Source organism: Belonocnema kinseyi, chromosome 5 (genome assembly GCF_010883055.1).
Source record: "Belonocnema kinseyi isolate 2016_QV_RU_SX_M_011 chromosome 5, B_treatae_v1, whole genome shotgun sequence".
NCBI lineage: Eukaryota > Metazoa > Arthropoda > Insecta > Hymenoptera > Cynipidae > Belonocnema > Belonocnema kinseyi.
This window is the reverse complement of record NC_046661.1, coordinates 76514432-76528132: the sequence shown is the minus strand read 5'-3', so window position 1 is coordinate 76528132 and position 13701 is coordinate 76514432. Positions and strand designations below refer to the sequence as shown.

At 30.9% G+C, this 13701-nt stretch overlaps 1 protein-coding gene across 2 annotated transcripts in view; it reads right to left on the bottom strand.

The window, feature by feature from the left end:
- The window catches only part of LOC117172340 (atlastin), a 96111-nt gene that overhangs the window by 64047 nt on the left and 18363 nt on the right, over positions 1-13701 (bottom strand). The window contains exon 1 of one of the 2 annotated variants that reach the window (XM_033360148.1): positions 1384-2070. The exons of the other annotated variant lie outside the window; for it this stretch is intronic. Coding sequence (XP_033216039.1) covers positions 1384-1564 — 181 coding nt within the window. The 5' untranslated portion in view covers positions 1565-2070. Of the gene's footprint in view, positions 1-1383; positions 2071-13701 lie in introns of those variants that run through there. 2 annotated transcript variants of the gene reach the window in all.

Genomic DNA, 13701 nt, shown 5'->3' with positions numbered 1-13701 from the left:
TTCAATAAATTCTCTAAAGAAAATAAGTTCCAGTATTTACTTTAATTTGTTTTGTTGCAAATTATTTAAGTAAAAATTAAAAAACTACAAAATCTGATAAGTTATTATTTTATATCTATATTTTCTCGAAATTTTCAAATGAAGACGAAAAAAAATAACGACAGGTACAATTACACTGACTTGGGACTAACCCACGCCTTTTTCCCTCTGTCCTTGTATACGATTTCCGTCTACCCCTACCGATATCATTGCACGCTTTGTGGCTGAAATCAAATCGCGAAAAGTCACGTTCAACCGGAAACTCAAAGCTTTGCACTATGCAGGAGAAAAAAAGCGAAATTAAATGGAATTTAATGAAATTTTTCTTTTCCCTTTTTAGTTTCGGAACTTCACAATGAAATATAATCCAATTCAAACTTCAAAAAGTGATTAATTTTCAATTCTTTGCAATTAATTCTCAAATAATCGGGCGCTTCATCTAAAACATTAAAAATGAATGCAAATGTTGGATTTTTTATATTTTTGATTGAAAATACAACTGTTTCGTTAAAAATGTTTTTTTGTAAAAAATTCGTCTTTTTGACTTAAAAATTTAACAATTTGGTAAATAGTTCAACTATTGTGCACAAAATCAATTGTTTTATAGAAGATTTTTTTTATTATTAAACATTGATTCCCTTAAATAAAAATTTAAAGAACCCTTTTTTGATAAAAATTACTTTCTCTGTTGAAAAATAAACTATTTGATTAAAAATGCATGTATTTTATTTAAAACTCGTCTTTTCTGGTAGAAAATTGATCTTCTGTGTTGTTCTTTTTTTCTATCAAAAATTAATTTTTGCACTAAAAATTTAACGACTTTGTAGAAAATCAGTAGTCTCGGATTTAAAATTGCACTATTTCAATAAAAATTGCACTATTTTTTGTTATAAGAAATTATACCCTTGGTTGAAAATTAAACTACAGGGCTAAAAATATATATTTTTTTAAAATTCGCTTTTTCTAGTAAACAATTCATCTTTTTGTTTGAAAATTCATCTGTTTGGTTGAAGATGAACTTTTTAGTTGAAATTTTGATTTCGCATATACAAAATTATTACGAATCTTTCTAAATTTTCTCAAGAATCTTAGAAAAATTATAGTTATATAGCTTAAGGCAAACAAATAAATAAACCTACAAAATAAATAGTTATTCGAAATTTTTATTTTGAATTAAAAATGATTTTTTTCCGCAAGTTGAAAAATATACATTAAAGTTTCTATCTGACATTAACATAAAAGCGAAAAAAATCTTAGTAGTTGCATTTCTAAGCCGTGCTTTTTTAAAATTTCAGTTCATTGAAATCCGAATTGAAATCTGAATAAAGTACATATTTGCACTACATTTTTCGATGCCTCCCGGCATATCTGAGATGCCACGCTCCTTCTGGAAAAGGGGTTTGTTCAGTATGACGTCATCACTGGTCCTTGACCTCGACCTGTTTCTCAACTCTTCCGAGGTCGTTTTCATTCTTCGCGGCTCTTCCACTCGCTTCCGGTTCCTCATTATCTTTTTATCACTCATTATTTTCGACTTTCACCCAACAAAAAACATTACAAACTTTTTTTTTCAATATAATTTTAATTAATACACTCCGCACTCAGTCCTTGAAACTTTACCAAAAGAAAATGTCTTTTTCTATCTCGCCAAGAACAACCTCATTAAAATTAATATCAATTATTTATTTAATCGAACTAGCCTTTGAATTTGCATAAAATTCAATTGATGAGACTTGACTTAAATATTATCAATTTCTATTAGAACTTAAATTTGTTTTCAAGATCAAGTATATTCAAAAACCGAATATTGGTTAGAGTCCTCCAAAGTTACATAACACGGGATTTTATTTGATTTTCAAGTGGCGCGTTGTAAATCACGAAGAGCAGGAAAAACCCATTTCCGGTGATTGGATAAAAGCAAAAATTCGAGTATCACTCGCGAACAAGTTTTTCAATTTCTCTTTAGCTTTTCGAGGAGAGAAATTGGAAACTAGCAGACGATTCTCAGCGAGAGTAGGTTGTACTAAGTCAAGAAGACATTGGGGACACTAGAAATATCTTGAGAGATGTGGATGTACCTATCGGTAGAAACATTGAGTTGGCAACAACCCACAATCTCTGAAAACTTGGGGCTTATGCTAAACTAATCACGTGATTCACCCGTTGCCAAAATTTAAAAATTCCTTAAAAGCCTCGTCATTAATATTTCATTTTTTAATTACAGGGCGGGCGCAAAATTTCCCCACACTTCAACTTTCACTTCCTCTTCCTTCACCCCTTTCTCCACCATAACTTTCCCTTCTCCTGACTTCCCTAGTTAACACCACTTTCGCCTACTTTCCTGACCAAGCCGTCCCTTCACCACCTTCTCCACCATAACTTCCCCTTGTCTTCACTTTCCTAGTTAACACTTTCGCCTACTTTCCTTACTAAGCCGTCACTTCTCCTCCCTCACTCATCCGCACTACCCTACCAGCCCTACCCTCATTTCCCTTGCTTCCAACCTTATCACCCCTTACTTATACACCATTACTATTCTCACCATTTCCCAGCCCCTCACTTCCCCTACACCCCCTCCCTCATTTCTCATTAGGGTCCTTCACTTCCCCCCAACGTTTCCCCTAGTTCTCCGTCAGACTTCTACTCCCATCTCCGATTTCCTTTACTCATCCCTCATTTCCCCTTTCAGGAAAAAATAAAATAAAGACCGCGAAGTAACGAAAAGTGACTAATTTCTACCATAAAGTTACTAAAAGCGACAAATATACATCAATATTGTGACTAATGTTTTATGCCTATTCCGAAATAAAAAAGTAGACAATGGAAAATCAACTGGATTAAAAATACACCAAACTCTCGCTTTCAGTCACCCCGTTCTCAGCTTTCCTACAACATCTGGTTCACGCAGTTTCTCAGGAGAGTAGGCCGAGAGCAATCATAAACGAGTCAGACAGACCACGCTGTTTACGTTACTTTCCCCCCGAAATCAGTCCAAGGCCATTTGAAGGCAACCCCCGACACTTGACTGAAAGCGAGAGTTTAGTGTAAACCTAAACATTTAGTTCAAATGTTACTCTTTAGTGTATAAATAATCAAGATTCCTATTTATTTCTTGCAGAATTTACAGGCTTTTACCAATTCCTCTTTTCTTTGCGTTTTTCCACTTGAAGACGGAACTGAATTGAGAAGAACCCTATACGAAAATCTAACTTTTTGCTTAGAAATTCTTCTTTTATGGTTAAAAAAGTTACTATTTGGTAGAATATTAATTTCAAAATTCAAACATTCTTCAAACTATTCAGAAATTTAAATGATTTGTAGAAAGATTAGTTTGTTATTGAAAATTAGTTCTTTTCAATGAAAATTTAACTACACTCTTTTTGCTTAAAAATTGTCCTTTTTAGTTTCAAAATTTAAATATTCAGTTCAATATTTTTTGAATGGAAAAAATATATAAACTAAAAATAATTCGAAAATTAATATTCTTGGTTGAAAATTCAACTATATGGTTGAAATGAAATATTAAAAAAAATACATGATATAAAAACGACGAATTTTCGACAATAGTTCAATCCTCAAACACAACAGAGTAATTTTCAAACAAACAGTATTATTTTTAACCAAGAAGATTAATTCTGTATTAAAAAGACGAATTGCAAAAAAAAAAATATATATAAACCAATAATGAATTTTCAACTAAAGTGATGAATCTTCAACTGGAATAATGGAATAATTCTAAAAATTAATTTTTAACACAATAGTTCACCTTTGAACCAAATAGTTGAATTTTCAACCAAAGAAAGAATGTTTTTTTTTAATTGTAGAATTTTCTATCAAATATTTAAAGTAATTACCAAAAAAATGAATGCTGGACCAAAAATGTACAATAGTAGAATTTTCAACTGGAAAGAATGAACTTTTAACCAAAAATAGTGGAACTTTCTTTTTGGGTTTCATTAATTCAGTTTACATTTAAGTAGCGAAAAAAAGAGAGAAAGGGGAAGTTTATTGAAAACAGGGGAAAAATAGAAAGTTTTTAAACAATTTCCAATTTTTTAAAATGAGACAATTTTATGTTAAAAAAAAACCATTTTTACATAGAAAGCATAAAATTTCACAACCTTCCGACATTTTACATACCTATATTAAAACTTGTAGTCTCGAAAGAGTTTAAGTACTTTTTTCAAATAAAAAAGTTATCAACGTTAATTATTTTTAAATAAAACATGTTTATAGTTCAGTTAGTATTTATTGGAATTCTCTCAATTTTTAATTATTTTTCGTTCGAAGGCCTTGAAGTTGATTTTCCTCAGTTCTAGTTTTCAGTAATAATAAACTTTTTAATTTGATAGAAAGTTAACTTTATTAAATAATGAATTCTATCGACTAATAAAATCAATAGATTGTTATAATAAATCACATAAATCTTAAAAACTTTAGATAAGAAATTACTTTTTCTATTATGAAGCTGAGAAGACTTTATCGATACAAATTGCTTTCACAGTTTCTGAAAGACTTTGTAAGCTTTTCTTTATAGGAAGATAACAAAAAATAATTAAAAGATAAAATCGTCCCTGACTACAGCAAAAATCGTTAAATGTAATTATACAGATAGATTAGTAATTGACACTGCACCAGCTGCATATTGTGTAAGTAGTAGTGTAAATATTATGTTTGAAAATCAACGTTATAAAAAAAATGAATTGATAACGTTCACAGGATCGCTGATAAATTAATTTTATAAACGGATATCAAACAAAATCAGATTTGAAAATTATTTTTAGATATGAACTTTCCAGACCTTGGTCTCACTTTGTAGATAAAAACTAGAGTAAATAGGTCCACAAGTGTAAAAAAATAGTTTCAAAATAATGTCATAATAATTTGAAGTATAAATTCAATATTAATAAAGTTTTCTTCAAGCATTCCAAATGCAAAGAATAAATATCCGAGCGCGAAGCGCGAGGTAACCTATTATCGAGCGCGAAATTCAACCGTTGCGCGCCCTAGGCGTTTTAACTATCTTTTTTAAAATTAAACTGTTTCATATAAAATTATTCTTTTTGATTTGGAAATTTATCTCTTTCTGTAGAAATTAAATTTTGTGGGGGGTTGTGATTCTAAATTCATTTTTTTCCTTTAAAATTCACATTTTTTGGCCGAAAATTGAACTTTTTTGTAAACAATTCGTATTTTTTGCTGGAAATTTCAATACTTTCGTACAAAATTTAAGGATACCGTTCAAAATTTACGCATTTGATTGAAAATTCATCTTTTTAGCTTGAAAATTAAACTCCTTTGTTGAAAGTTGAAATAATTTCTTAAAATTTATTTTTTTTTTTGGTTAAAAATTCATATTTTAGTTTAAAAGTGTTTTCTGTTTTGATCAAAATTAATTTTTTTAACTAGAATTTGACTGCTTTATAGATAATTTGTATTTTTGCCTTTAAAAGTCCACGATTTGGTATAAAATTAAATTATTTTGTAGAAAATTAGATCATATGCATTGTTCAAATTATTTAGTTGAAAATGTATGTAATTTGTTGCAATTTCGTCTTTTTCATATTTTTGTAGTAAAGGTTTTGCTTGAGGGATCAACTTTATTGTTGGAAATTTTTCCTTTTTGGTTCTATTTAAGGGTTTCTTATTTAAAATTAATATCTTTTCCTGGTTAATATAACAATTATTGCATTTTTGGTTCAAAATTAATTTTTGTTGCTTAAAATTAATTTTTTAAATGAATATGTAACTATTTTGATGAAAATTCAACTGATTTACAGAAAAATTGTATTTTTGGTTGAAAATTTAAATACTAAATATATTAGTTAATATTAATGAACTATTTAGTCGAAATTTCATCGTAAAGATTTTGGTAAAGGATTCAACTGTTTTTTAATTACAATGCAAGTCTTTTTCTGGTTAAAATATAAATTATTATATTTTTCCTTGAGAATTCATATTATTTGTATGAAAGTTGAAACTTCATAAAAAAATAAAGCAAAGTAGTTTCCAAGTAATAGTAAAGCACAAGTGTCATTAGCCGATAGTTTGGAGAAAATAGTGTCTTTGAAGTCATTTTTTTCAAAATAGTAGAAAAATAGTGGCATCGCTAAAAAAAAGTGTCATTTAGTCTCAATAACGTCGTGAGTCCGAGGCATAACTTTTCGAATATTTTAATATTTTTTATTTTAATAAAATTATTTTAATATTTTAATAATAATTTAATATGCCTATTTTAATATTTCAATATTCAATACGTTATTTACAAATTTATGAAATAAAAGTTTCTAAAATATAAAAATTTAATTCAAGTTTGGAATTTTTAAAGATCTGAAAGATCCGATTTTTTTTTGAAAATATAATAGAATTAAAACGAAAGGAAAATATCTGTAATTATTTGTCCTGCATTTTTTATCTAAGAAAACTTGGCGTCGCACAAGACATTTATATACGTCAACGTAGAAAATAGTGGCCTTTGGATAAATACTTTTATAAATAAACCAACGAGGAATAGGTAACATTTCAAGAGAAGTCGTGCAAGTCTAATTAGAGAAATTTCAAATAGCATTTGCAGGAATATTACTAATATAGGTCAGATATAAAAATCAAAAAGTAATTTTTTAAAAATATTTCGTTTTGAAATAGCGGGTATATTTATAGGAAAGCATTCTAAAATGAATGAGGATATTAGTTTCAAGACTTAAGGAATACAAGTTTATAATAGAGAATAATTAGAAATTCTAGACATTGAAAGCGAACCGAAATTTTTAAAGAAATAAAACTTCCAATTTTACAGACGAAAAGACGAATTTTCTATAGAAAATAGTTACATTTTTTACCCAAAAATATGAAGTTAGAACAAAAATGTTAATTTTCAATAAAATATTTAAATTTTCAGTTAAAAAAAAAAAAAAATTTTTTCCGCCAGAAAGGGAAGTTTTAACAAGGCCGTGGCTACAGATAAAACAAAAATTTCGCCACAAATATTCCGATTTTTTCCGTGAAAATAGAGCTGAAAAGGGAGAGCTATTTGTACCAAACTTTCGGTACCAATTGTCTGATTTTTTCGGCACGTGCAGACTCCCTGTCAACAAAGAAGTTCAACCTTCCAACCCAAGAGATGAATTTTCTACTAAAATTATGGATCTTCAAACAATAAAAAATGAATTTTTAAGAAAGTAGTTCAACTTTCAACTACGAGTTGAACTTCCAGCTTAAAAAAATACACACACACAAGAATTAAGATTAATTTTCTACCGAAAAATATGAATTTTAAACAAGATACATTCATTTTTATCCAACGAGATAAATTTTTCATTGAAAATGGAAAATTAAATCTTCCGTAAAAAAAATGAATACGTAATGGAATGAACATATAAATAGATCATTCGGTGTGTCTCGGAAGCGCAGAATTCCAATGTCTTTATAAATTTTTGGATCTATAAGTTTATCCCATTCCTTTAATATTTTTCGACATGAGTTTCCTTCAATAATTTCTCCATGAGAGTTTTTCGAGGTAACTTTCGACTTTTTTGGCGAGATTAACGCCCTTTATCAGAATGTTTAACCGGTTCTGAATTTTGAGGCCGCACGGTCGAATATTTTTGTACAATTTTTTGCATACGCTATCTACATAATCACATCTAGAAGCACACGGAACCGGGTTTTCGATAAAATGTTTTAATTTTGTTTAATAATAATAAAAAAAAAAAACGTTATAACAATATCAGTGATGCTCAGTGTTAGCTACCCATTAATTTCCGCAGCGTGCCAATGGACCCTTGTCAAACACCAGTCGGCAGGTACCCTGGAGCGAGTCGAATTACCCGAGACGAATGACTCTTGCATTGTGATAAGATTACAGCGGTTTAGTTTAGAAAAACTGACATTATGAAATCATGGATTTATTTAATTTTATTTAGCAGAACTAATTAATTTGTATGATTACAAGAAAGTAAAAAAAAAGATTCATGATAATCAGTTGATATTTGTAGTAATAATGGAAATCTTTAGGTAAAAAATAACTACTGTGCATTTACGGTTTTAAGTATTTCTCAAATAATTGTGACTTGTTTAATCAACCACTATTATTAATTTAAACGATTGTTTCCTCTGTAAGTCGTAAGAGTTATGAAGTCATTTTTTGAAATTAATGACACAATGGACATCTTGAGGGAGTGAAATATTTTTTTTCAGGATATTTATAACTAAAAAACATGTATTTCTTCAAGCAATTTTTTCCCAGTATATCGTAAAAAAATATTTTTTTTGTTGCAATTAATGACACAATTAACGAACGGTAAAAGTTCTTTGATTGTTTCAGATATTTAGCAATTGTGTGGCCGGTTCTGAATATTGAGGCCACACTGTTGAATACTTTTGTCTAATTTCTTGCATACGTCATCCATTTAATCAGATTGCGAATCACACAGAGCTGACTTTTCGACAAAATATTTAAATTATAGATATGTAGATTATAAGCCGAAAATAAGCTGAGAGTTACTGCTACTGTTCTTCCGTTTTTTTGTAATGAACCAAATATAAACACTTGATGCAAAAAATTAGACAAAAATATTCAACCGTGCGTCCTCAAGATTCAGAACCGATTACTCAATTGCTAAATATTTTAAACAATAAAGCACTTTTACGATTCGTCAATTATGTCATTAATTGCAGAAAATAATATTTTTTACGATTTACGGGAAAAAATTGTTTAAACAAATTAATTTATTTTGAAAAAGTACTAACTATCCTGAAGAAAATATATTAATCTCTAAGGGCCAATTTCACCAACTCTGATTAAATCCATGATTAACTAATCATGATTATTTTTAATCGATGATTAAATCAGCGTTAACCAGCGACGCGTTCTACCAAGCATTTTCAACCTCTGGTTAGCTAATCATATACTTTGTTCGTAATAAGGTGTAGTTTCTAGGTCTTTCTATTGTAACGGCGACCCTGATTGATTAGAACGAAATTCTTTATGAAAACTCGGCGCCATATTAGCATATGATAAGATTACAAAAGTTTGAGGTTCGTAGTGTTTTCAGTGGAAAGTGTAATGGAAGAGAAGTGGCAATTCTGTCTGAATATTCGTGGCCTTCTCTGAACGTGGTTAAGCATTTCATCATCATCAGATGAGGATAAAATATCATTGTAAAACAGAGCCATATTCCTTCCTGCACACTGCACTTGCACTTCAATTTCGAAGTTGTGTTACTTTAATCACTGATTAACCTCCATAACCAGCCATTATTGGGCGGTTAAGTTAACCCGTGATTATCTTCCCCTAATCATGATTAAAAGAATGATGGAACGCAAAGTATTGATTAAATAAGGTTAATAATCAATGATTACCGATTTAATCAGAGTTGGTGAAATCGGCCCTTAATCTGTCCATTGTTTCATTAAATCCAGAAAATAACTTTTCATAATTCTTCCGACTTACAGGTGGAAATAATTGTTTAAATAAATAATGATTGTTAAAACAAGTCGCAGTTATTTAATAAATACTTGCAAATCCTTCAATTATAGACAACATTTGAAAATGACCAACAATACCGGTTTTAGCGGGCATTTGATAGAAAATTTCAGTGTAAATGTACATAATTATTTATTATCTACACGGTAAAAAAATTAAGCTGTGACAGGGATATTATTCCTTATTATAGCCAAACATTTAGCTGAAAACGAACGAAATTATTTAGAAAGATCCCTGGATCAGCGAAAATGAATATCCTTGACCATTTTCCATATACCAGGGATATCGTATAGTCAAATTCATTTTCGCGATACCAGACGAAAAATTGGCTACTGTAAGTTAATATATTTCTATAACTAAATTTTTTTTCTAATCTGAAGATAATACAATTATACATAATCTGTCGAAAATAATAAACTTTCGAATTTAGCAATTTTGTTCAAATTCCTGATTTACGAGAACAATTTACATAAAGTAACTAAATGTGTAACTCTTCTAACTAAACGTTTTACCTAATCCAAGCGTACACTTTCTTTGAGTTTAATATATTCTCGATTCACTCGTTCGCCTCAAGAATTTTTTTTCCGTGTACAGATTTCCATTATTACTGCAAATATTAACTGATTTTCATGAATCTTTTTTTCACTTTCTTCTAATGATATAAATTTATTTATTTTGCAAATTAAAGTTAAATTAATCCAAGATTTGACCATATGCCAGTTTTTCGAAACTGGCCGTAACTTCATAACAATGGGAGCGGCACTCGTTCCGGGTAATTCGACTAGCGTGTGACAAGGGTCCATGGGCACGCTAAGCAGCGATTTCCAAACTAGTGCCGCCGGCAGAGGGATGCCATCCCGGGCCGGGCAGCCCCCGATGGGGAAGCCAGCCCGGGCTCAGCCACTCGGCAGCCCCCCCCCCCCGCTATGAGGGACCTTTCATTGTCAAGAGATTTAAAGCGTTTTCAATAACTAAAATCCTAAAGATATGGCTCAATTCAATTCTAATTATCTGAATCCTTTTCCTGATGTAATATTAAGAAAATGAAAAAAAAAGTTAATGAAAATCGGTTAAGATTTCGAGTAATTCAGCAAATCGTTAAGAACACGTAAAATTACAAGAACTGTCAACTGGCATTGAAGATATTAACCGATTTTTATCAACTTTCTTTTCATTTGCTTAAAATTAGATTAGGAAGTCAATTCAACTAATTAAAATTTAATTTATTAACATATTAACACATTTTAATTTTTCTCAACCGGTTCTAATTCTCTCGCGTGAAGCATGGTGTGTTTGGGAATCGCTGCCTTAGCGCAGCCAAGGGGGACACTTGACTGCTTCACTGCTTGACACACCATGCTTCACGCGAGAGAATTAGAACCGGTTGAGAAAAATTAAAATGTGTTAATATAGTAATAAATTAAATTTTAATTAGTTGAATCAATTTCCTAATCTAATTTTAAGCAAATGAAAAGAAAGTTTATGAAAATCGGTTAATATCTTCAATGCCAGTTGACATTTTTGATAATTTTGCATTTACTGAAAGATATGCTTAATGACTCGAAATGTTAAACGATTTTCATCAACTTTTTTTTCATTTTCTTAAAATTACATCAGGAAAATGATTCAGATAATTAGAATTGAATTGAGCCATATCTTTACGATTTTAGTTATTGAAACAGCCTTAAATATCATGACAATGAAAGGGTCCTCATAGCGGGGGGGGGGGGGGGGGGGGGGGGGGGGGGGGGGGGGGGGGGGCTGCCGAGTGACTGGGCCCGGGCTGGCATCCCCCTGCCGGCGACAGCCTAATCCGCCGGCGGCACTAGTTTGGGAATCGCTGCGCTAAGGAAATGTACGGATTGATCACACTGAGCGTCACTGCTATTGTTCTTATGTTTTTTAAATTAAACAAAATATGAACTATTTATAGAAAACCGGCTCTGTGTCCTTCTAGATATGATTATGTAGAAGTAGGCAACAAATTAGAGAAAAATATTCAATCGTGCGGCTTTAAAATCTAGAAACGATTTAAAAATTCTTCTTAAATGTGCTATTGAGAAATGACGTATTTTTGAAGAACATAAATGTCATCATCTTTATTAAAAAGCGGAGGATTTATTGCACTGCACGCTTCTTATTTTTTCTTGTGCTACCAAATTTCTCGTCATCTCTTTTTACGTCTACGTATGTTTCTAATTGCATATCCTGATCATAACTTGTTACATTATTACTATGAGCTGTACCAGTTACCTCATTATTGGATGATTCAAGACGATTTCTCAGGTCTGCTTGTATAAAAAAAATAGTAGTAGTAGTTTATCATGAGTGAAAGTTTGAAATCTGACAAATGTGAACGGAATATTGTTACGATCAATTAGATTAAATAAACACTCAGTGTTGGCATATTTTTCCATTATTTGCGACACAATGCTTAACATTATCAATCTGAGCACACTAGTCAACTTACTTTTTTTGCCAACATTTCTACCCTCAGATAAATAGTTTTCGTAAAATATGGACTAGGATATTTTGAAAAGTCTTTATTCACCATAAGCTATAACTTTAATACGGATATATACACCATTAATCCCATTATTCCCTTTCGGGGTAGGCGTGACTCACTCGGTGGAGAAAGGAGTAATGTGTGGAAGGGATAGAGAATTTTCAGATTGATCTAGAATTCTCGAGTTATTTATTTAAATAACACGTTCGTTCCGCAACACTGCTCCGACCCAGGTTGCTGATCAATCTCTCTAGCAATCACCCCAAGTGAAGATCCTCACAAAGTCAGGTATGTTAAGCTGGCACAACACTATGAAGGTATAGAGATGTAACCTATTTAATAATTTAGGGCTCATTTAGGGCTGATTTGGGCCCGTGGTCCTAAATTTTGGGCTCTTTTATTTATTTTTTAAATAGTGTTTGCGCTAGCTTAACCTTAAGCTGGCCGAACATTGCTGTAAAACGTGCTAAAAATGATTTCACGGAAAATTCACATTATACAATAATTTAGGGCTCATTTAGGGCTCTGGGAATATAATGGTAAATTAAAAAAAATTGCCCAAAATTTAGGACCACGGGCCCAAATTAGCCTCAAATGAGCCCTAAATTATGCGAGGAGTAAAAAGGAGTTTAATTGTTTTCTTCATGTATTTTTTATTACGTTAAGGTGGCACAACACCATATATAAAAAAAAAGGCAAAGGCAATATCGCGCGACCTTCGGTCGATGATTTCCCGGGTGCCTTAAATGAGCCTGAAATTATGCAAGGGAAAAGAAAATATTTTGTTTTGGCAAATTTGTCTAAACAAAAATTGTTTAAACATTTTTTTTTTAAATTTTTAATTATTATATTCCCAGAGCCCTTAATGAGTCCTAAACTATTCTATAACGTGATTTTTCAGTAAAATCATTTTTATAATGTTTTACAGCAATCTTGAACCAAGTTATTGTTAAGCTATTGCAAACACTATTTTTTACAAAAAGTATGTGAGCCCAAAATTTAGGACTACGGGCCCAAATTAGTCCTCAATGAGCCCTAAATTATGCGAGGAGTAAAAATGGGTTTAATTGTTTTCTTCGTGTATTTTTTATAACGTTAAGGTGGCACAACACCATGCATAACCAAAAAAAAAAAGGTAAAGGAAATATCACGTGACCTTCAGTCGATGATTTTTCAGAAGCTTTAAATGACCCTGAAATTATGCAAGAGAAAAGAAAATATTTAGTTTTGGCAAATTTGTTTAAACAAAAATTGTTTGAACAATTTATTGTAAAATTCAAATACCATATTTATGGAGCCCCAAGTGAGTCTTAACATAGGGTAAAGGAAGAAGTTTTTTACTTCATTTTTACTAGAATTATTTAAACAAAAATTGTTTAAACAATTTTTTAAAATTTTCCATTATCATATTCCCAGAGCGCTAAATGAGCCCTAAATTATTGTATAAGGTGAATTTTCCGTGAAATCATTTTTATCACGTTTTACAGCAATGTACAGCCAGCTTAACATTAAGCTACACGGTAAAAAAAATTGATCTGTGACAGGGATATTATTCCTGATTATAGCCAACCATTAGGCTGAAAACGAACGAAGGAATTTAGAAAGATCCCTGGATCAGCGAAAATGAATATCCTTGACCATTTTCCATATACCAGGGATATCGTATAGTCAA